Source organism: Lactuca serriola, chromosome 5, assembly GCF_051521515.1.
Source record: "Lactuca serriola cultivar US96UC23 chromosome 5, Lser_US96UC23_V15, whole genome shotgun sequence".
NCBI lineage: Eukaryota > Viridiplantae > Streptophyta > Magnoliopsida > Asterales > Asteraceae > Lactuca > Lactuca serriola.
Genome location: NC_136412.1, coordinates 325,949,748 through 325,974,697, shown reverse-complemented (window position 1 = coordinate 325,974,697; position 24,950 = coordinate 325,949,748). Strand labels below are relative to the sequence as shown.

The following is a 24,950-nucleotide window of genomic DNA, read 5'->3' as shown; positions in this document are numbered from 1 at the left end:
GGACTTTACAAGAAAGACTTTTGGTAATCCATAACTTGAGGACAAATTATGGATTCCACTAAAACACATCAAGATCAAGAATTAAACTAACAAACAAGTCGCAAATAATTCCTATGATCTTCTAAACTATAAGTTCATGAACATTCATATCAACAATTTCAAGAATCATAAATAAACCATACAAAACTTGAAATTTTGATAATATCCATTGAAAATGGATTAGCATAACCATTACACCATCTAAAACAAGTTTTATAAGACCAAAACAGTTTAAGGTAATGTTTCTAGTCCATTTCCAGCAGCAAAACTTGAAAAACTGCAAACTGGTAGACAAACTCGTCGAGTTCTATAAGGAACTCGTTGAGTTCATGTATTAACTCATGAACTCGACGAGTTTTTGGCCAGAATTCATCGAGTTTTCCAGTTTGGGCAGATTTTGGTTTTGAAAAACAAGTTTGCATCAAGTATCAAGAAAACAAACCTAGGCTCTGATACCACTGAAGGGTTTTGAGCAATCTAACACTCCTAAGGTGTAAATGCAACCCTAGAAACGTTGGATCTATGTTTTACTAAGATACATGCAAATTTGATTTCCAAGGTTCTTAACCTATCTAGCATGGCATGGGGAACTTGAATCATAAAAGCTAGTAAGAAAACATATCTTTCTTGTTGCTTGGATTCCTTGAGAACCTTGTGAGCCTAGCACCTCAAGTGTGATGCCTCAAATGTCTCACACGACACCACAACACTTGGAATAACATGTAGAGAAGATACTTATCACTCAAAATCGGCTAGCCCTCTTGTTCTACACTTAGTGGCCGATTTTGCTTGCCTTGGAGCTTCTTATTTAGTGTGCCACATGTAGGGTTACTCCATGTAAACCCTAATGTGCATGGCTTTTCATATTCCATGATCCATGAGTTTGTAACATCTATGGACTATCCATGGAGCACCTTATGGGTTTTAGCCCAATTCATATAAACCATGGATCATTAGCCCACTATACAAGAATATATGATTTACACAATTAAACCCATATATTTAATTCGTCTCTTTTTTATCACTTAATTAATTCCAAATTAATTCTTTGATCAATACTAATTAAATAATATTATTAATATATTAGAACTTACAATATATTAATAAACCTTAAGTGTCATTTCTCTCATTTAGTCTATCCAAGTGTTGCAATGCCATGCAACCCAAATGGACCATGCCAACCGGGTCAAGTACATTCCAGGAATTGTTATGAACTTAGACACCTAATCCAATAATTACGAGCTTGTTCACTCCTTCTCCGAACTTGGAAAAATTGAAAGGGCATAACCCTTGCCACAGATAACGACATTCCAATCCATCAATCAACCATCTCACTTCCATATGTCAATCTTTCATGAGTTTTGACACTTGTCATTTTATGGTATTTTAGAAATAAATAATATTCACATATCAAATTCTGATTTTTTTTTTAATTTTTAAATTTAAAAAGCCACATAATACTTCTATTTATATATGTAATTTATTAAATATAACAAAATATGATACTAAATTGCAATAAATACGTTTCATCCTTTCATGTTTAACTTACAAGTCTCACACCTAGTTCACTCTAATAAACAATTTTTTTTTTTGCCATATGTCAATCTCTCATAAGTTTTGATACTTGTCATTTTTATGGTATTTTAGAAATAAACAATATTCACATATCAAATTTTGATTTTTTTTTTTAAAAATTTAAAAACCCACACAATACTTCTATTTATATATGTAATGTATTAAATGTAATAAATATGATAATAAATTGCAATAATTACGTTTAATCATTTCATGTTTAACTTACGGGTCTCACACCTAGTCTATTCTAATAAATAATTTTTTTTTGTCACATGTCACATTCTCATTTATTTTTTCTACATGTCATTTTATGGTTTTTTCAATTTTATTAAATTCCACATAATATCTAAATGTAATAAATATAATAATAAATGCATACAAATTAATTTTATTAATTGACTTTATTTCTAATTTAAAAAATTCTAAATTAAAGCCTCATTATTTTTCTTTGTATATTTATCTAAACTATTTGTTTTAATTTAAAAGAAAAAAACACTTTAATTTTAATAATTTAATATTTTTCTTATAAATTCAAACTTTATAATATTTAGAGGGTGTTTGGATAGAGAAAAAAGAGAGAACTTATAAGTTATTACTTATTCCCACCATTATAAGCTAAATTTAAGTGTTTGGATCGGAAACATTAAAAATCAGCTTATTGTGATGGAGATAAGCTAAATAACCTACTTTTAGGATGTGTTTGGATAAATAGTTTTTAGCTTATTAGCTTATTGTTTATTTGCTTATTGTGGTGAGAATAAACATTTTTTTAAAATGTGTTTGGATTAGCTTATTGCGGTGAAAATAAGTAATAAGCAATAAACATTTAAGTGTTTGGCAAAATAAAACAACTTAAATGAGTAAAATGACCAATAAGCAATAAGCAATAAACATTCCCCTCGTTGCTTATTAAAATCAGTTTATTTTGCTTATTCCTACCGCAATAAGCTGATTTTTAAAGACTCTTATCCAAACACTTAAATTTGCTTATTGCGGTGAGATTAAACAATAAGCAATAAACAGTCTATTTTTTCTCTATCCAAACACCCCCTTAATCTAAATACTTTTATAAAAACTGTTATAAAATAATAAGATATAAGTTAATTTATCCCAAACACCTCTTAATTTAGCTTTTTAAATGATTTTAATAAAAAATAGTAAGAAATTTTTAGATAAACAATCAGATACACCCCCTTGAAGAATCCAACTGTTTTAATCTGAAAAAAAAATCAAAAATCACACGAAACCCCATATTTATCTTAAAAATTAGAAAGAGAAACCTTGCGACTTTCATCGATTTTGTCTAAGAACTTGCGAGTTACAGCAAATGTTTAACGATCATCATCAGGGTTGAAGCAACATAGCCGTACTCTTCCTTATCATAGCGATCGGATTCTCTACTCTGGACGAATTCACTCAGTTTCAGACCAAATCTCTACCACTGACATCCGATTGCAACAAAAATCATGATCACAACGGTAACTACAATCTTCAAATGATACCCGTATCTAATCAATCTCTATGAGTTCACTTTCTAATTGGATTGAATTTCGACAAACATGCAGCAAAGAAGTCATACAGGAGGAGGGGGTTTACAGAGCCCTAGATCCCCATCTTCGCAACCTCCGTTTCTGTCAGTATCTGTAACTGATCCTGCTAAAATGGGCAATGGAGTTCAAGCTTATATCTCCTATAAGGTCATCACCAAGGTAATTTCACGATCTCTTTTGAATTTTGTTGAAATTTACATTTTCATTCATGTATTGCAACTATTGACATATTGATCGCTAGTTGTAATTTGACCGGGGATAGATTTCATTCCAATTCATGTAATGATTAGTTTAGATAACCTATTGCCGAACTGAATTCATAACTTGGGTGTTTCAATTGAGTCAATGTCTCTTTAAACCTGAACTTTTAGGTCATGAGCTAGTTTCTCATTTCAACTTCAAAAACCAGTACAGAAAACAAAGACCTCTAAAAGTCATTAGTTGATGAAGCTACTAGTTAGAAATCCTGAATTGCAATAACATTGAACATATTCAGAATTTCAGACGCAATCCATTATAACTTTGTATTGATTCATCAAAACAACAGTATCACTCTTATTTCATTCAAATGCATGTTTTGCAGACTAACTTTCCAGACTATCAAGGCCCAGAAAAGATTGTTATTAGACGTTATACTGATTTTGTTTGGTTAAGAGATTGTCTCTTTAAGAAGTACAAAGGCATCTTCATTCCTCCACTTCCAGAAAAGAGCACTGTAGGTAAGATATCAGTCTTTCCCTTTACTTTATTTGTGGTACTTATTCGATATTATTCACTTTAAATATGAAAAAAAGGCTTTCTGATTACTAACTATGACCTCACAAATGCAGAGAAGTTCAGATTCAGTGCTGAATTCATAGAGATGAGGCGTCAAGCATTGGATTCCTTTGTCAATAGGATTGCATTACATCATGAACTTCAACACAGTGAGGACCTTCGAACCTTCTTGCAGGCTGATGAACAGGTAACTATACAATATGTCAATATATATTTCAATTCTCTTACTTTCATGCATGTAATTTGATCTTTATAACATGTTGGGTGTTTTGCAGACAATGGAAAGAGCAAGGTCACAAGATACTGGAATCTTCAAGAGGAAGCCGGCTGATTTAATGCAGATATTCAGGGTAACACATAACATTGAATTGAAAGCAACTGAAAGTATTTTACTTATGCATAATCTATCAGATAATTTAAGATCATGCTATGGATGTTACAGGATGTTCAATCTAAAGTGAGTGATGTAGTTCTTGGGAAAGAAAAACCAGTTGAAGAAACAAATCCAGAGTATGAGAAATTAAAACGATATATATTTGAGCTTGAAGATCACTTAGCTGAAGCCCAGAAGCATGCATATCGTCTAGTAAAGAGACACAGAGGTATTTATTTAATCTTTGATAATGAGGATGGGAAGGGCATTCATGTCTTTTTAACACAATTTGTGTGATATTGTTACAGAGTTGGGGCAATCTCTATCAGATTTTGGTAAGGCAATCAAACTCCTTGGTGCTTGTGAAGGTGATGCTCTTGGGACTGCTTTCTCTGAGCTTGGAGCAAAATCAGAGATGCTATCAATCAAACTGCAAAGAGAAGTTAGTTTCTATTTCTTTTTTTAGATATCTACATTAAAAAAGTCGAAAGTATTTGACAAATTATTGATGATTACTTTTCATGTCATATTGTGAAGGCCCACCATCTTTTAATGAATTTTGAAGAGCCATTGAAAGATTATGTACGCGCAGTGCAATCTATCAAGGTAAGTTTTGTAGTTTAAAAGCTTGTCATTGACCTTTATTTTTATATATTTCTTGAATTTTTTCTTGTTTTCAGGGGACCATAGGAGAGAGGGCTAATGCTTTCAGACAACAATGTGAATTGAGCGAGACAATAAAGCTAAAAGAAATTGATCTGTATGATTTCCATTATTCTATATTTTGATTATAAGATAAATTCAAGAAATAGCAATGTATGATTATAAAATTGTTGTTTCAGCAACAAATTGAGGCTAACTCGATCCGAAAAGATGTTGGATGCAGAGCATGAATACGAGGAGGTTAGTAATTAGTATGGTTATATTCGTATTAAGTCGTTCTTTCTGTATCAAGTAAAAAAAAAAAAACACTGATATATAGCTTACCAGATTAAGTCATGTCTGTATTAAACATATGTAGTTGAAAGCTGATGGAGAAGAAGCAACGAGAAGATTTGAGACAATAGTAAAGCTAATGAATGAAGAAATCATTCGTTTCCAAGATGAGAAAACACAAGACATGGGATTGGCTTTTCATGAATTTGCAAAAGGACAAGCGCGTTTAGCAAATGGTATTGCTGATGCTTGGCGAAGTCTCATTCCAAAACTTGATGCTCTCACTCTCTCTTCCTCATAACAACACCAACACACTTTTTGAGTGTTTGCTCATTCTGTTTGTTTGCTTTCACTGTCTGTATCTTAATATCTCACATCTTTCAAATCTTACTTGTTTCTTATATTTTGGCTACCTTTTTATAAAAAAAAAAATTGTTGTTTAGTTTCTAAAAATATATATATATATATATATATATATATATATATATATATATATATATATATATATATATATATATCAGCAATGTAGGATGTACAAGTTTTAATGCATAACGTATAAATAAGATAACCAATTGCAACAAAGTGATTAACTTATGGAAGATAACTTTACACGTAATTTTCAATATTTAAAACAAAATCAAGATGGGTTAAAAGTTAAGGGACTGAAATATCATAGATGTGGTAGTTGAAGGACAATATATGTAAATCACTCTATCAATTATCTATACCCTTAGTGGTTGTGGGGGGACGAAGCAAACCATATCCTATTTTCACCGGCCATGGCTACAGTATGTAGCAGGCAGCTCTTCCTGCAATTGAGAGGAGTCGTTACTCCGAAGCTTCCATTTTCTTCGGATCTGCTGGTTGGTTCTCGATTTCAGTTATCGGAAAGTAACAAAAATCGGGCCTCCAGACTGATTTTAACCCGTGAATTTTCCGGTGGTGCTGTTGCTCGAGCTTCTCCGGCGAACGGCAACATTACTCCGGTTGGAGGTGATGAAGAAGGAGTGTCTTTGGGGACGATGAAACTGCCTATGAATATTGATATCGACAGATTTGAAACCTTGCTCTTCCAGGTACGTATTATAGAAAACTTAAGTATGCGTCGAAACCAATAAATATCTAAAAACTAAAAGATCACGACATTAATTTATCAGTGTTTTTTGATTTTAACATTCTATAATTTTTTGTTTTAGATAACACTCTACTCTATCATATACTACTATTTTTCAGTTTTATTTTAAGTTAACCATTTTATCGCTTAGAGTTATTAGTTGTCATACCAAGTTGGAATTGAAAATTAACATGACATGCGGCGGAAATTATAACACCATCTATTTTTACGGTTTTTAACGTTTTGTTTTTTCAAATCAAATGTCACTTTGTCAACTTTAATTTTTTAAAATTTATATGTTATTTTTATAAAAAATAAACTTTTATTTTCTATTTTATATATTTTTAGTTTTATTTAACCGAGTTTTCCAACTATTTTATATAAAAGTTTATCAATTTTAAGTTAAATTTTAAATAATCCTCTTGCTCAACCATTTTATTTAATTTTTTTATAGAGTTTTGTACCTGTCCATTGTCTTTTTTAAAATTATTTACCTATTCATTGTGGTTTTATAAATAATTACCAAAAGACAGTACTTTGTTTTTCCTCTTTAATCTATTAGGATGATTCAACGTCGTTATCTCGTCTATTACTAAATGAGAGATTTTACTTTAGGAAATACATTTCACACATGACTAAGTATTTATTTTTTGAATGGTCAGAAATTGTATTCCCCAAAATTACGTTACATAAAAAAAATTCATTTTTTATTTTAAATAGTCTATAATTCATATAAAACAGCATTCGACATGGTTTAGAGTTAAACAAAGGAAAAATGCTGTCCTCGTTTGCCAAGGCTACAGAATAGAATCGAACATTGATGCGGGAAACAAATCCTTTTATAGAATTTGTAGGCAAACTATTTGAAACTATACCAATATATCATAATTAAATTTTTAAATAATTTAAATATAATAGTTGTATACATTAAGCAAATTTACACATTTTGGTTGACTTTTAACTTGTTGGACCCGTTTTAATTTTAAATTTTATACATGACTCGTTGGAAACAATGAATCAACGTATTCATAAGTAACATCGGCCAAATCACTACCTTCATCGACAAGCAATGGTTTACTCTTTTGACAAAAATACAAATCAACTTAGACTTATTCACAAGTAATGATATAATTGAAATTATTTGTGTAAAAATGACATCATCAAATTGGTTATCATAACATCATTTTATTTCATCAAACAGTATCCATTTGATGTATACGATGTAAAAAGCACGAAAATAGAATTACAACCTTATTAAATTAATTAAAAAAGCCTACAAAAGTAAATATAATTGATAGGGATAAATGACATATAAATCTCTTGGAATATTTACAAAACCTTCGATCTCAAGATTGTCTGAATTGTTTGTTGATAGTGGGCGAACAGTTTGTGCCAAGGTGCCCAATTACCACTTCCTATGCCTCTAAAGGTTAGTCATCTACCTTCAATTTTTTAAACTTATGGTTACTTTGATAGTTGATTATTGAGTCAGATTTAATTGAGTCAGACACAACTTCTTATTAGTAACAAACATATAAGAGACTATATTATTTGTGGTATCAAATGGTTTGAATTTGACTGAGTTAGACCCAACCTCTTATCACATCAATGCATATCAAATAGCTATAGACAGATAAAAGCCTTCAATCTAAAGTTCTTTTAACTTATGGAAGTTTAAATTTTCAATAAAATTCGTAACATTTATAAGGAAATTTAGTCCATTTGAGTTCAAATTCGAAGTATAGGTATTGTGTATGTGAAACAGGTGGACAAAATCGAAGGAGGGGTAAGACTTGGGTTCATTACAATTGGCGATGGAGTGACTGAGGTCCCTGTGTACATAGACTGTCTGGTTATTCCAGCGAATGGTGGTTCAACTCCGGTTTTCAGAGCAATAAGAGAAGGGCCAATGAAAGACCGGTCGCCTCCAGGGGAGCCTAGAATCATGAAAAGCCTTCTTGCAGCACTTAAAAAGTCGGTGGAATTAGCATCTACACTTTAAAATCACTTTTATTCTTTTCGAAGTACTATTTTCTTGATAAAGTTTCAAAGTCTTTTTATGTTGACCAAGTAAGAGAAATGAAGTATGATATGCATTATCTTAACTTAATTGGTTGTTACGTTACCATCGAGTCTTATTGTATGAAAACTTCCACGTGTGTGCGTGCATAGATACGTTGAACACAATTATATTTGCGATACTATTTTTTTAAGCCTAAAACCACATTTGTTGTACGTTTTGATTTAAAAAGTATAATGTTAGGTAAAATTAGAAGAGTTAACTCAAAGAATAAGGGGAATGATAAGGGGAGAAAAAACGTAGAAAATCACGCCCCCAACAGAGGGGAAATTGACAAAACTAAATTGGTCTTGGACAAGTCTTGTTCTTGACTTGACTTTTATATATATATATATATATATATATATATATATATATATATATATATATATATATATATATATATATATATATATATATATATATATATAATAAATTTGACGTAATTAAAATTAAAACTAACGAAACGAAACTAAAACATTATAAAATAATAAAAAAAGAGATTTAAGAGGAATTTTGAACACTTAAAAGATTGTATTCAAGATGATATGTTTTTCTCTTTACATTGATGAGTATTTATACTACATAACATACTATTCATACATCATCAAAATAGTAATTCAATTGGTAAAAGAAAGAAATTATTCAAGGGGTGAAAATTATTCATCCACATGCATTGCCTAACTCAATAATTTGATGTAATTTTTATAACTAGCTACATGCATTGCCTAACTCAAGGGATGACAATTTTTTTAATCAGAGTTCAACCTTGAAGTACTGTCTTATTAGAAACCTAGCTACAAAAAACACAATGGGAAAAAAACTTTAACAAAAGGAAAAAGAGTGCAATATATAGTTGACTCCCCCTCATTTAGAAATCCGTTACGTTACGTGTTATGCACATGTCGCATTCTGATGCCATGTACGTGTTTTCTGAAGATTGCAGTATGAAGTGCTTTTGTGAAGAGGTCTGCTACATTATTGCTGGATTGAACAAATTCTATCTCAGCCTTTTGATCTTTTATAAGCTCTTGAATGTACACAAAAAACTTTGGAGATATATGTTTTGTCGTGTCACTCTTGATATATCATTCTTTCATTTGAGTGACACATGCTGAGTTAACTTCATAAATTAAAGTTGGACATTTATCCAATAAGACCTTGGAATGAATCATATTTGGAGCTCTTGAAATCAGGAGAAAATGCATTAAGCTCGTTTGAGTTGTTCATAATAGTCCCTACGACGTGACCTTAGGCTGCCATGGTGTGGAGACTGAAGAATCTTCGTCTATTTTGGCATTTAGTGCCCACAACGTGGCCAAGGAGGGATGCTGATTGACAGTTTGACCTTACTTTGACTGTTGAATTTTTGACCAGTTTAACTTTTGGTCAAACTTGAGTAATATTGAGCATTTGACTAAGGGTTGGTCTCGGTTTGGTTTTAGGAAGCTTGGGTTGGCTCTTCTGATGATGAGGTAGCTGTTGGGCTTCTGTTGAGTAGTTCATGTGAGTCTTCTCGTTGTACTCGTAGGTTAAAGACACCAATACCGTCTCATTGGATTGTGTATGTAGGATGCTAGTTGTCTTTGTGACTCTTGCATGTTTGTATGATTGGGTTGATGTTGGATTAGGCATCTAAGCCCATAAGTATAATTGGTATAAACTTGAATTGATGGTAGCATAGTCCTTTTGGGTTGTCCTCAAACCTAGCAATTGAATATGATAACTTTTAGAGAGAGAGAGAGATATTGATTTATTAATTTATGGTTAATAAATTAATTAGAAATCAAAATAAATAATTTGTTAATATATTATGAGAATAATATATTAATTGGAAATTGTATTATTTAATTAATAATTAATCAGAAATTAATTGGAATTAATTTTGGGATTAATTGAATTAACTAAAAGTGCAGGGTCTGTTTGGTTATTTATTGAAAGTTGAGGAAAGGAGACCATGGACCTCATTGGATGAGGTGAACGAAAATCACTTGGGAAAGCCCAAAGAATTTCGTCTAAGCCCCTTGAAATAGGGGAATGGGCTGCTTGGTCACCAAGAAAAAGGATTATGGTTTCCTCCTTAAACCCTAGTTTTGGCACCAAGCTACCTCAACTATATAAAGTCCCTTAGCCTTAGAATTCCGGCGATGAAATTCCTTTAGAGGCTTAGGGCCGAAATTTCCACCTCTCTCCTTTCTCTCTTCAAGCTCCTTGGTTGCTAGGGTTTGGGTGTGAACCATTAGAGGCACGACACTTGTGGTGCTTGCTTCCAAGAGTTTTTCAAGAAGGAATTCAAGATTATTTGCTATAACAATCTTCAAGGTTAGTTTTCCTGTCTTATGAATTAGTTTGTTCACAGGAAATATTATAGGTTAGTATTCATAGTATGTTGCTATATGTGCAAGACACATATCCTATTAGGTTGCATGTGCCCTAATCATTTGAATTGTTTAAATGTTTTTTTGCTTAGTGCATTGTAGTTGTAACCCTAATAACCCATCAGTGGTATCAGAGCCTAGGGCTTTCTTCGAGTAGAAGACTCATTCCTGCAATGATTAGACTCGGACGAGAGCTGTGTAACAGGGTCAAATCTTATACTCTGAGATTATTTAACCCAAACGGTAAGTGACCTAACAAATTCTCCGAATAAGCGACTCTACATACGAGTTCCAAATCAACAATACCGCCTTGCCGTAGCTTGATTCCATTCACAATTAGGACCAATCCAAGACACAAACACAAGGGCTTGATCTATCATCAAAACTAAATCCATTCCTTACCTTTTAACCCTTTGATTGATGCCCTAGGCATATATATATATACCGCCTTTCCGTAGCTTGATTCCATTCACAACTTGGGGTGCTAGGCTCTCAAGGTTTTCAAGGAATCAAATCAATTACAAGGTATATAATTCTAGCCAACTTTTAGAATAAAAGTTCCCTATGTATGCTAGATAGGTTTATGAACCTTGGAAATCATATTTTGCATGTATTTTAGACAAACATAGATCCAAGGTTTTCTAGGGTTGCATGTACACTTAGGGGTGTTAGAATGCTCAAAACCCATCAGTGGTATAAGAGCCTAGACTTGTTTGTGAATACTTGATGCAAAATAGTGTTGAAAATCGAATTTTTTTGCTGTCTGCACAGGTGACTCGACGAGTCCATGGGGAGGACTCTAGTCCAAGTCAAAATGCAACCAACTCGACGATTTATTTCGTGCACTTGACAAGTTGGCCATGCAGAATGCATAAATTCGATTTGTGCTGCTGGAAATGGACTAGAAACATTACCCTAAACTGTTTTGGTGTTATAAAACTTATTTTAGGTGGTGTAATGGTTGTTCTAATCCATTTACAATGGATAATATCAAAATTACATGATTATATGTGTTCATATGTTCTTATGAGTTCTTGATAGATCATAGGAGTTACTTGTTTATATGATTAATTCATGATCTTTATGTGTTTTAATGAAGTCCATAACTTGTCCTCAAGTTATGGATAACCAACAGTCTCTTTGTGTTAAAAGCCATTAAAAGAACACATAAGTTATAAAATGAAGAGTCTTCATTTTAATAACTCATAAGTTATGAATGTGAAAGGTTTTGTAAAGTTACAAAACTTGCCCTCAAGTTTTGGAACATGTAAAGTCACTTAATAAACTTTAGTTCCAACCCCTAGTTTTTTAAAAGTTAAAAATCAAAGCTTATACTTTATAATATTATAAGTTAATAATATATATATATATATATATATATATATATATATATATATATATATATATATATATATATATATATATATATATATATATATATATATATATATATGAGTAAGTCGTCTTACCGTTAGTAGGCCTCATTCACGAAGCCGATCTATAAGGGGGTATAAGGTTGCTGCCTATAAAATGGCAGCTTAATGGGTGTCCACTCTCACCCACCGCTTCCTTGATCGGTGGAGGGTCGTTAGCCGAACGGGTAGGACAAGGACTTATAAATTCTCATTAAAAAGTATGATGAATATTATAAAGTAACTAAGTGTTTTACTAAATTCCCAATCTTAGTTACTTTAGGAAAATGTGAATAAGGTGCTAATCCATGAAATTACACTTTACAATTTGATTAAGTCGTTAGTGGAGCGTGTGTGGTTAACCGACACATTAACCTGGACTTAACAAGGTAGGTAAAGGGTGACTTAAACTTTATCATAGTATCGGTGGAGCGCATGTGGTTAACCGACACATCGATTGAGTGATAAACATTAAGGGTACTAAATGATTTGCATGGTTACTTCACACCTTATTTTGTGATCCTCGGTATCCCAGTCACAAAACTTGGAGGGCACACTCGAGATTGAAACATGCCTTTGAAAAGTTCATTGAATCTTAAAAGAATCTAGGAGTTTCTAAGAACCAATTAAAAACCTAATAGTTTATATTTCGTTTTTTGGTGGAAATTGGTGAATCGTCATTCACCTACCTTTCAAATATGTTATAGCTTAGATTACGGCATACCTCTTCTAAGTTATAATATATTGTGATTGGATACTAGCCTTAATATTATATTTGGGTGTTTTATTAAGGACTATCTTTATATCTAAACTAAACTTGTTCTCTTCTTTTCAGATGTCTTCCAACAACACTGCTTCTGGCTCAAACCGTACCGACTCCTTTTCCCTCATGAACCTATGTGGGAGGGTCATATTCTATGGTTCCAACTTTATGGATTGGATCTGGAACATCAGGATGGTGACTCGCTACGAGGACAAGGAATATGTGTAACGCCCGTAGATCCGAGCTATTCAATTTAGAGATAATAGGGGTCAAAAACAACTTTTCTACAAAAGATTATTTAGAATAAATAATCTTAAACAAGATGTCGAATATGTCTCAAGGGTTCCGTACATATAAAGAACGCCGAAATCCGAGTTATAACGAAGAAGTTATGGCTCGTCGACGAATGCTTTCAGTATGCCGCGAGTGGCTTTAAGAAGGTGTTATGCTGGACACATTAAGGACTAAATTCATCCAGGTCCTGGTAGTTACATGGGAAAGCTTTCAGGCTTACTGCTCTACTGGTTTCAAGCAAGACCTAGCCTCTCCAGCTTATTCATTAGGGCGAAGAGGACTAACTAGCTGTTGACAGGAGATGCAGGCAAGGAAGTCACTAGAGAGGTGAAAAAGACATACATAATGTAAAGACATTCCTGGTAGTTCTTACTTGATAGGGGGTCGGATAGAGGGTCTAGTAAACTAGCTAAGTCATTCGAGAGGCTTCAAACTTGGCTAAGCCTTCACATAAGCGAGACTGCTTGCATGTCCATCATTAGATTTGCGGGGTAGTGGAGGGAGTGCTTCCTCTCCTTAACAGTCGAGCTCTTTCTTTCCTCTCAAGGAGCATGAGCGGAACGGAATGGTATCAAGTCTATTAGTCGGAGAGGTCGTACCATCGAGCGAGTTGGGGAGCTCAACTAAAGCCGACCTGAGGGAGGCCTACAACCGTCGGTCTAGAAAGCTAGTAACTCGGATCTAGGACTAGGAAGGGAAGGCAACTACCCTTTTACGGCAAAACCGACACGACACCGGGAGACGTAAATAGTGAATTTATGATAGAAGACTTTTTAGCTTTAGTGATCTAAACCAAAGTTGTCTTATATGTTAAACCGAGAACATCCATAAAAAGAACGCCAAAATCTGAGTTCGTATGAGGAAGTTATGAATTTTCTAAGATTTGGCTTAGTAGTGCACGACCTGAAACTCGATTTTTAGTTCGAGCGGTTTTTAGCTTACGCGACCTAAATGAGAGTTGAAGATCTCATTAATATGAACTCAACGGTAAAAAGATAGACGAAAACAGAGTCCGTATGAAGGAGTTACGAATTCTTCGCGGTCATTTAACAGTCTAAACGCCTCATACTGTTAAATGTGAGATCAGTCAAGAATTAGCCAACGTTGTCTAAATGAAAGTTGTAGATCTTGATTTTACCTACGCTTTGAAAAAAAGGACGCCGAAAATGGAGCTCGTATGCGAGAGTTATGATTTTTCTAAGTTTGAAGGCTGATACGCGATAGGGGGTGACGTGGCACCACCAGAATTGGACACGTGGCACCACCAGAAGGCTGCCACATGCCCCAACTTGGCGAGTAGGTCCTTCTACTCAGCGATTCCATCAATCAACACCCCTATAAATAGAGGTGCCGGGTTCCCTCACGTCCTCACACCTTCAAACCCTTCTTACTCTCTCTAGTTTCTCTCTCTAAAGCCCCAACCCCCCCCCCCCCCCCAAAGTCTAGGTAAACCCCCTAGCACCCGAAGGAAGCCCCGAGGCTCCCGAAGCCTCGAGAAAAGAGCCTTTCGGCTCAGAAACTCTGCTATGGCGGAGCCCGGTTTCCAAGGAAAGCCGTTGTAAGTGAGCTGTACCTAACCTATCTTTAGTATAGCTTATGTTGTAATATAGTAATGTTATTAGGTCCTTAAAATAATTATTTAGGCTATTATTATGAGTTATATTGAGTTCTATTTAACGCTTATATAATAATAATAATAACTACACTATTAATTAGTTGCAGTTAACGTCAGACTAAACCTTAGTGATATTGATACTAGGTTTTGTCGAGGAAGTTGTTTTAAGAGTAACGAAGTGCTGTCCGAGTGCCGAGTCACCACCTAATCAGGTGAGTGCATAGTTACTTTCATCTTACACATAGATATGAAGTATTTTATATAAACTACGTGCTATGTGTGCATATTATCTTAGTACTCGCTGTCTATGCTGGATGAACGTTTTTATACATGTTTTAAATGATTTAAACTGTATATACGTATTTTATATATACAAATATGTTGGGTATGACATGGGTTGATGAATGATGAGAGATAAAAGCTGATGTGAGTAAACATAGACAGCTACAAACTTAGTGCCTAATAAATAACATCGACAGCTATGGACTTAGTGCCTATTGGACAAACACTAGTAGCTATGGATTTAGTACCTGTTAGGAATTGGTAGCTATGGACTTAGTACCTATTAGTTAAACACTAGTACCTATGGACTTAGTACATGTTAGGAATTGGTAGCTATGGACTTAGTACCTATTAGATAAACACTGGTAGCTATGGATTTAGTACCCGATGAATAAACTATAGCAGCTATGGAATTAGTGCTTTACAAATGAGCATTGACAGCTATGGATTCAGTGTCAGTCCTATAACCCTGGAAGCAAGGGACTTCGGAATAAACGAATGCAGGATAGATGACTCTTAGGATAGATCCTTAAGAGTAAAGAAGATAATGGGGATGGGTAATTGGGTTGATTGTTTGATTGTTTAAACATAATAATTATATTATTGTGGGTTGAAAACCCTATGTACTCACCAGGTTTCCCAACCTGACCCACTCAGTTTATTTATATCACATGTGTTGATATGAAGTCACATTACAATGAGAGATTAAAGAGATGTAGATCACTAGTGTAAATAAATGTAAGTTCTGTTTATGCTTATGTTTCTATATTGACGATGACATCCCAAATGTTTTAAAATGAATAAAATACGTTTCTTCGAAAATGTTTTGATAACGTATTTATCGTGTTTTTCTGGGAACAAATTCCGCAACATTTTTATGAAAAGAAGTACTCTGATTTTTATAAAGCATAAGCAAAAAAAATCGGTCTTTTATGGCAGTGAAAAATGGGGATGTCACAATATGTCCTCGATAAGGAGCTGAAGGAGATCGATGAGTCCACTGCTACTCCTCAGGAGATCGCTGACTTCCGGACTCATGAAAGATATGCCACCAAAATGGCATGAATCATGATGGCCACCATGACAGCGGAACTCCAGAAGTCCTATGAGGACTACTACCCTTTTGAGATGCACCAAGATATGATGGAAAGATACCATCAGAGTGCTCGTCAAGAGCGGTATGAAATAATCTCCTCCATGATAACAACCAGGATGAAGGACGGAGAATCCGTCACGGCCCACATTCAGAAAATGCAAAGGTATGTGGATCGTTTGCTGAAGCTTAATGTGAACTTCCCCGAGAAGCTTGCAATAGATATCACTTTGCACTCCTTACCCTCGTGTTATGATCAATTCCGCATGACATACCACATGAATAAGGAAGAAGTCACACTCAACAAACTTCAGGTACTCCTAAAGACCACAGAAACAGGTCTTAAGGGTAATTCGGTTGTTAATACTCCTACTCCTACTCCAAACTCCGCCCCTGTCTTGGCAATCGGGAAAGGTAGAGGGAAGAAGAGGAAGAGGTCTTCGAAGGGTACTATTGCTAGGACCCTTGATGGCTCTTCTTCAAGTGGAACCAAGAAACGTGTCGTCACTCCTTCTTCTGACCCAAAAGAGGCTGAATGCTTCTATTTTCATGAAAAGTCACACTGGAAGCGGAACTGCCCAAAGTATCAGCAAGATGTGAAGGATGGGAAAGTCAAACCCAACCATGCAGGTATTTACACTATTCTATCTAATAAATCACCCTATTCTAACTCTTGGGTCCTTGATACCGGTTGCGGTATTCATATTTGTTCTGATTTGCAGGGACTAAGAAGAAGTGAGAATGTGGAGCATGGAAAGATAAACTTGATCATGAGGAATAGGAAAGCTTCACCTGTCACCAAGATTGGAGTTTATTCTTTGTTGCTAAGTAGTGGGTTTATGTTAGATTTGAATAAATATTGTTATTCGCCTGAAATGGCACGAAATATTATTTCCTTTCATGCTTTGTACAAACAAGGGTTTACCTTTTCTTTTGATAATGAAAATGGTGGAATAAATGCTTTCTTTAATAATGTTCTTTATTTTAAAGCATTACCTTGTGATGGTGTGTATGAAGTTGTATCTGTTGTAGATAATCTAGGAAATAATGTGATGTGTATTGATTCTTCGAGTAATAATAACTTGGATAAAGCATCATTATGGCATTGTCGTCTTGGACATGTGAGCAAGAAACGCATAGGCCAACTCCAAAAAGATGGAGTCTTGGAGTCATTTGACCTAAAGTCAGATGATAGTTGTGAATCACGCTTACTTGGGAAAATGACAAAGTCACCCTTCATTGGTTCTTATGAAAGGGGTGAAGGTTTGTTGGATCTAGTGCACACGGATGTGTGTGTACCCTTCAAAATAGCCAAAATGGATGCTAATCGTTATTATTTGACTTTTACTGATGATTATAGTAGATATGGATATGTCTACTTAATCAAGCATAAGTCAGAGACTTTCGAGAGGTTTAAAGAGTTTAAATAGGAAGTTGAGAATCAGTTGGGCAGGAACATTAAGATGCTTTGATCCGATCGTGGTGGTGAGTATCTTAGTACATAGTTCCTCGACTATCTCAATGAATGTGGGTTTATCTCACAATTGACACCTCCCAGGACACCACAGTTAAATGGTGTGGCTGAAAGGCGTAATTGAACCTTGTTGGATATGGTTCGTTCCATGATGAGTAGAGCTTCACTACCAATCTCATTTTGGGGGTATGCCATAGAGACTGCCGACCATATCCTTAATTTGGTCCCTACAAAGAAATTTGCCAAAACTCCTCATGAGATGTGGACTGGTAAAGTTCCCAAACTAGACCACATCAAGATTTGGGGTTGCGAGGCTTTCGTGAGACGCGAGACTCACGATAAGATCGAACCTCGAAGCGAGAGGTGTATTTTCATCGGCTACCCACAGAAATCCTTTGGTTACCTCTTCTACAGACCTAGTGACAATGTGGTCTTTGTAGAAAGGAGGGGTGTCTTTCAAGAGAGAGAGAGTTCATAAGCCAAGGAAACAATGGGAGGCAAATTGACCTTGAAGAAATTCAAGAGTCAAGTGGTGAAGGAACTTCAAACCCTAGCACTCAACTTGAGGAGGAAACTCCTGTTGAGCTAATTGACAAGTCTGAACCTCTGAGGCATTCCACAAGGGTTAGGAATGCACCTAAGCATTATTATGGTTTCCATATTACTGCAGAAGGTGAGACACTTATCAGTGATGAGACATTGGTAAGTCTAGATGAACCAAACAGTTACGCGGAAGCCATGGTAGGCCCCGAGTCTACCAAATGGAAAGAGGCAATGGATAGCGAGATACAGTCCATGTATGACAATCAAGTTTGGAACTTGGTTGACAATGTACCGGGTCGTAAGACAGTTGGGTGCAAATGGATCTTCAAGAAGAAGACTGACATGGATGGTAATGTACACACATATAAGGCACGACTGGTTGCAAAGGGCTTTTCTCAAACTCCGGGAGTTGGTTATGATGAGACCTTTTCACCAGTAGCAAAGATTAAGTCCATTAGGGTCCTGTTAGCCATCGCTGCATTTCATGATTATGAAATATGGCAAATGGATGTCAAAACCGCCTTCCTTAATGGAAGTTTGGATGAGGATGTTTACATGAGTCAGCCAGAGGGTTTTGTCAGTATAGAGTACCCTAATAGAGTGTGTAAAATCAAGATATCCATCTATGGATTGAAACAGGCACCTCAGAGATGTAATCTTTGCTTTGATGAGAAAGTCAAAGAATTTGGCTTTTCAAGGAGTGAAGATGAATCTTGTGTCTATGTCAAGGCTAGTGGGAGTATAGTCAACTTTTTGGTACTGTATGTGGATGACATACTACTCATAGGAAATGACATCCCAACCCTGCAGGAAGTGAAGTCCTGGCTTGGGAAGTGTTTTTCTATGAACGGCCTAGGAGAGGCTGCCTATATTCTAGGGATAAGGATTATGAGAGACCAGAGTAAAAGAGTAATTGGACTTAGTCAGAATACTTACCTGGAGAAGGTGCTGAAGAGATTCAACATGCATGACTCCAAGAAAGGAGAGTTACCCATCCAGAGTAACGCCAGACTGAGTAAAACTCAAAGCCCGAGTACTGAGGCCGAGATAGCAGAAATGAGTCGAGTACCTTATGCTTCTAGAGTAGGTTCGATCATGTATGCTATGACCTGCACTCGACCTAATGTAGCCTTTGTTTTGAGCATGGTTAGTAGATATCAGGGGAACCCTAGCAAGGCACATTGGACTGCGGTAAAGAATATCATTAAGTACATGCGGAGGACTAAGGACTGGGTCCTTACCCTCGGTGGGAGTGATGACTTAAGAGTTGTAGGGTATAGTGATGCTAGCTTTCAGACTGATAGGGATAATTTCCACTCTCAGTCCGGCTGGGTCTTTACCTTAAACGGAGGAGCAATTTCTTGGAAGAGTTCCAAGCAGGAGACAGTGGCTGATTCAACTTGCGAATTAGAGTATATAGCAGCAAGCGAGGTAGCAAAGGAGGATATATGGCCGAAGAAATTCATTGGAGACCTTGGAGTTGTACTAGCTATAATGGAGCCAATAGAAATTTTCTGTGATAATGAAAGTGACGTTGCCTTAGCCAAGGAACCAAGGGATCATGGGAGATTTAGACACATCGACAGAAAATACCATTTCATCAGACATCGAATAGAAGAAGGACTCCTCGTGGCAAAGAGGGTATCATCGGATGAGAACCCATCAAATCCCCTCACAAAGGGACTGAGTAGGGTTAAGCATCTCCAACATGCTCGGAGCATAGGGCTGAAGGATGATATTAGTTTTAGTAGTTAGATAATTTGAAATTTGTAAAGTATAATTGACATTTGATGATGAATAAAAGTTGTGTTTATTTATGAGTAAAGTGTTGCTATCTTTTGTCAATCGTTTACTATATTTCTTTTTCATGTTTTGACTTCCAGAATAATTATGTTTGGTATACCATATTATTCGAACCTCCACAATCGGTCATATGTTGGAAGTAGGTATAAATCAAGACTGTCATGAGTGGTTGCAGAGGTCTAAGTTGTTGGACATGGCTACAACACTCATGAGTGCTCATAAGTTCTGAGCATTGGACTCAACCCACGCTCACTGGTATCACTTCATGGAATTTATCTCGAGTGATCGTGAGACGGTAATATCATATAAGTCTTAAAACCTAGAGATATGACTTGTTGCCTATGAGTTGGTTATGAATTGATCGTACGAAACCGCATTGGTAACTCGATGTTATAAAACGTACTTTTGTGTGTGATTCAACAAGTAGTAGAGAATAAGCATATGCGTCGAAGTTTATATGTTCCTTCTTGGATTAGAAGCGATATTTGGGCCCCTCGATGATTTTGTTTTGACCTATGTACCGGGCCCGGTCAGAACCGAATTGATGTGTTCAATTTAGTTCTATGTCAAAAAAATAGGAAATTAGGAAACAAACTGTTGGACAATAAGTAAGACATTGTTCCATGTATTTGTCCGACTGATATCTAGAATAGAGGATTATATGATCACTTATCTTAAATGGCACATCATCATCTTCTTAGTTCTGAGAGACCTTGAAAGAGCTACGATTGCTGATCGGTTCCTGACGTCATACTTACAGACATAGTTATTAGACTTATCCAAGTGGGAGACTGTTGGATAAGGTGTCTAAGTCCATAACTATTTCTGGTATGTACTTGACCCGACCCGACATGGTCCATTTGGGTTGCATGGCATCATGCATTTGGATAGAATAAATGAGAGAAATAAAACTTGTGGTTTACTAATATATTATAAGGGCTAAAAGGCTTCATGGATTATCAAGTTGGGTTAGACCCATAGGATGCTCCATGGGAGTTACAAACCCATGGGTCATGGAAATGAAGAGTCATGACACATTTGGGTTTACATGGTGTAACCCTAAATATGACACACTATATAAGCTACATGTTCTCTACCAAAATTGGCTACACTAAGAACTAAGAGGGCTAGGCCGATTTTTAGAGTGTTACACATTCTCTCAAAGTCATTCCAAAGCATTTGGTGTTGTGTGAAGCATTTGAGGCATCACACTTGGGGTGCTAGGCTCTCAAGGTTTTCAAGGAATCAAATCAACTACAAGGTATGTAATTCTAGTCAACTTTTAGAATAAAAGTTCCCCATGTATGCTAGATAGGTTTATGAACCTTGGAAATCATATTTTGCATGTATTTTAGACAAACATAGATCCAAGGTTTTCTAGGGTTGCATGTACACTTAGGGGTGTTAGAATGCTCAAAACCCATCACAAATTGCATCCAGTTAGATGTTTGGATCATACATTGAATTCCCAAAGCCCTCAACTTGGACTCACCCACAAGCCCGTTATGCATAATAAAGAAGACGCTGACCAATGGTTGGAAGTTTCCTAAAATCCCTCTTACACAATCTCAATCTGAACGGCCACTTGGTTTGCCCCTCTTCCTGTCCAGGATGTGAAACTTGCCCTAGTTCCACACCCTTCCAACTTTCGGAAATTCTGATCGATTCTCCCCCACTTGGATTCAACGAAACTCTCTTAAATCCGATGGATTCCTGACCCATCAACCTCAAATAAAATAAACTGTGTACGACCTACGTTAATCAATACCAGCATTCCATTACTAGCCAAATCAATGATCACCCAACTTCTGAAATCTGGAAGAATTCTATGGAGATCTTAACCAGCCTAATAATCCAAATCACTTCCCATGATACCATACAAATTCCTTGAGTTCTTATGCTGACGACTAAAAAAACCATAACCCTTGCCCTAAGCTGACGAATCTTCACCCCAACCTCTATTCTCGAAGAACCACTAAACTCTAACCGTTTACAACCCAAGCGAATATACCGCTCCGCTGACTCATCCAAAGACCAAACAACTCATGCAATTGACACCACCATCCTCTTTCTATTGCTCCTCTCTTAGCAACGGTAGTGTTTAAACCCTAAAGGTTCTTTCATTGACGACTGCCGATCCCACCAGATCAAACAATAAAACAACTGAACCCTGAATTCACTGGATAACTAACTCGATAATCCTGACCAAAGATCCTCTAAGCAATACCCCTGAATGAATCCCGACATAGACCCGGATCAATAACTGAACACGTTGAAACCCGATCAACAAGATACGATCCTCTAATGATTCATTGAAGACTCTCGGCATACAGAATGGCATATCACAATCCTTGATAACCTAGACAACAGCAGCAAATCAACCCGAGATATTGCTTACCCAAACCCAAGCAAACTTCCAATATAATACCAATTCCTGATAACAACCCAGAAGAAAACAGAAGATAACATACCCGCAATAGCATCTAAAGGGATCCTGACTTCCTCCTCCTGAGTTACTCCGACCATCGTGAGGACATCATGCAAAACTCCCCTTGGATCCCAAATGACAAGAACTAACAATATGATACTCCTCCTTGAAGGATTCTAGGGATCCATAAGCTTTGGTCTCCAGATGAGCCCCAACTGCCTTACTACAACCTCGGCTTGAAAGGCCCCGAGATGCCCATCCAAGATCTCCAAAATCCCTTCCTGGGATGAACCATAGACCACCAGGGTCCATTCCAAATATTGCGAGTAATCTCTGATGAGATGAACTCCCGCATCCATACATTGATCGACTCAGTATCCGCTCCTGAAATGTAACCAGAACCTGAACCCCTTTCCTGAGTGCTCAACACCATACCGAAAACAACATGCAAAAGATCTGGCTATTACCAAGAATCCTCTTCCCACAGGCTTCCTTGATTCTCCAAGACTCTCTCCGATTCGAGTATGGATGTAACATTCTAATTCAGGTAGTCCTTGCTAACCCTCAAGTATTTTATTTTTGGCAAAAATGGTCCTTCCGTACGCTGGACGTACATTTGGGTACGCTCAGCGTACGCGTGTGGAAGCATCGATAGGCTGAGGCTCGTACTCTGGACGTACGAGCAGGTACGTGGGGCGTACGCGATAGATGGCTAAAACCCTAATATTCGGACTTGTGACCTATTTAAACACCCTTAAGTAATTTGGACCTTACCCTAACCAGCCTCTATCACTCTCAAACGTCCCTAAAACCCTAAAACCCTTTGTGTGTACTTCAAATACCTCATTTTTGGTGTATTAGAATAGAGGAGGAAGGGAAGCAAGCTTTAACGTGGGAAAGGATTTTGGATCTTTCATTTTGAATAGCTTAGGAATCTTGTAGAGGTAAGATGATTTCTCCTTGCTAATCCTTGTTGTTTATGGAGTTAGGGTTTTCTATGTAGTCTTATTTTGACTTCATAAACCATCTTTTGGGAGTTTGGGCAACTCTATAGGTGAGGAAGGTGATATTGCCATATTTATACATATTTTTAGGAAATATTTTGATACATTCGTATACGTCTTTTGGTTATTTGCAAAGATAAATGGTACTTATGAGAATGAATTGTATTTTGCAGCCAAAAGGAGTCATCTTGAAGAATAAGGACCATAAGCGACAAGGATCGAAACTTTGGAGGTTTAAAGCTTAACAAATGAAGAATTCAACAAAAAAGACATCCTCACGATGTGAGGAATCATATCTCACGACATGAGTATTAAGTTTCTAGAAGATATGCATCTGGAGGCCAAAGTTCGTGTTTGATACGGATTAGGACTAATCTCACGACATGAGAAGCCTTTTCTCACAACGTGAGAAGGGTAATTTCGAAAACTATAAATATCCTTGGTGCTTACGAATTTGGGAGGCTGGTTGGAGATTGAAGGGATCTGAAAACGATTTTTAGAGGAGTTTAAGGCAGAGGAATTAAGCTTTAACATCCAAGGAAGAAGAAGGAGTTGAAGATCATAACTTTACTTTTAATTTGGTACAATTGACTATGTTCTTAATCATTGAGATTGTGTGTTTGATTTCAGCCATGAGTAGCTGAATCTAGCTACTTCTGTTAGTTAGATGAAGTGTGAACTCATGGATTAGTTATTTGATTATGGATTTTACTAGTTGGTTATATGCTTGTGTTTGATTGTTAATACTTAGCATGCTAATATTTGATACTTAAATTGTTTGAATTCATGTTCCGTGTAACTTAGTGAACATTAACTTACATGAACTTGACACCTAGTAATTTAGTGACCATTGAATTGCTAGAGCTAAGATCGAACCAATATTAGTTAAGCAATTAAAGTTATTAAATCTAGCTGTGCTGGAGAACATATATTGTAACCATAATTGTGTTTGTTTAACCAATCTTACATTGCTCCATCTATAATTCATAATTGATTCTGTGTTAAATTATGTGTGACCATACATAGTTCTACATGAATTACTTAAACATTAATAAATTTGGACTTAAATTACTAATAATATATTAGTTGGTAACCAACTTGAATTATCCATAATTAATAGCTAACCATTGAGGTACAATGGATTCGAACTAAACATAAGTGTTTTTAGTAATTGAATGAATTTGATAAGTTGAGTAATTAAGTTTGTCTAAACTTGTGAAATTAGATAAAAACGATTTAAACCTTTGCTTAGATTTTTGGGTTAATTTAGTAGCAATTAGATTAATTAATTAAACCGTTCCCTGAGATCGATACCCGACTGTTTGTGCTATACTATTTGCGAAAAGGTACACTGCCTTTAGTCGAATAGCTAGTTAGAAAGTAGGTAAAATCAGGTGTAGTATTTCTTTATTTGTTTGATATAATATTAATCAGTCTT

General features: G+C 35.8%; 2 protein-coding genes across 2 annotated transcripts; both read left to right on the top strand.

Moving 5' to 3' along the window:
* The first annotated feature begins 2,841 nt into the window (after window positions 1–2,841).
* Window positions 2,842–5,692, top strand: SNX1 (sorting nexin 1). The gene is made up of 11 exons (XM_079003446.1): window positions 2,842–3,092; window positions 3,180–3,323; window positions 3,748–3,883; window positions 3,995–4,128; window positions 4,217–4,291; window positions 4,384–4,543; window positions 4,623–4,756; window positions 4,852–4,920; window positions 4,995–5,074; window positions 5,157–5,217; window positions 5,336–5,692. Exons 1-11 carry the CDS (start codon window positions 3,081–3,083, stop codon window positions 5,549–5,551), a joined length of 1,221 nt encoding a protein of 406 aa, XP_078859572.1. The 5' UTR covers window positions 2,842–3,080; the 3' UTR covers window positions 5,552–5,692.
* A 294-nt stretch (window positions 5,693–5,986) lies between these two features.
* LOC145055153 (uncharacterized) lies at window positions 5,987–8,585 on the top strand. Its single transcript, XM_079003447.1, has 3 exons — window positions 5,987–6,326; window positions 7,740–7,793; window positions 8,130–8,585. The coding sequence occupies exons 1-3, from the start codon at window positions 6,030–6,032 to the stop codon at window positions 8,364–8,366; spliced, it is 588 nt and encodes a 195-aa protein (XP_078859573.1). The 5' UTR covers window positions 5,987–6,029; the 3' UTR covers window positions 8,367–8,585.
* Window positions 8,586–24,950: the final 16,365 nt, after the last annotated feature.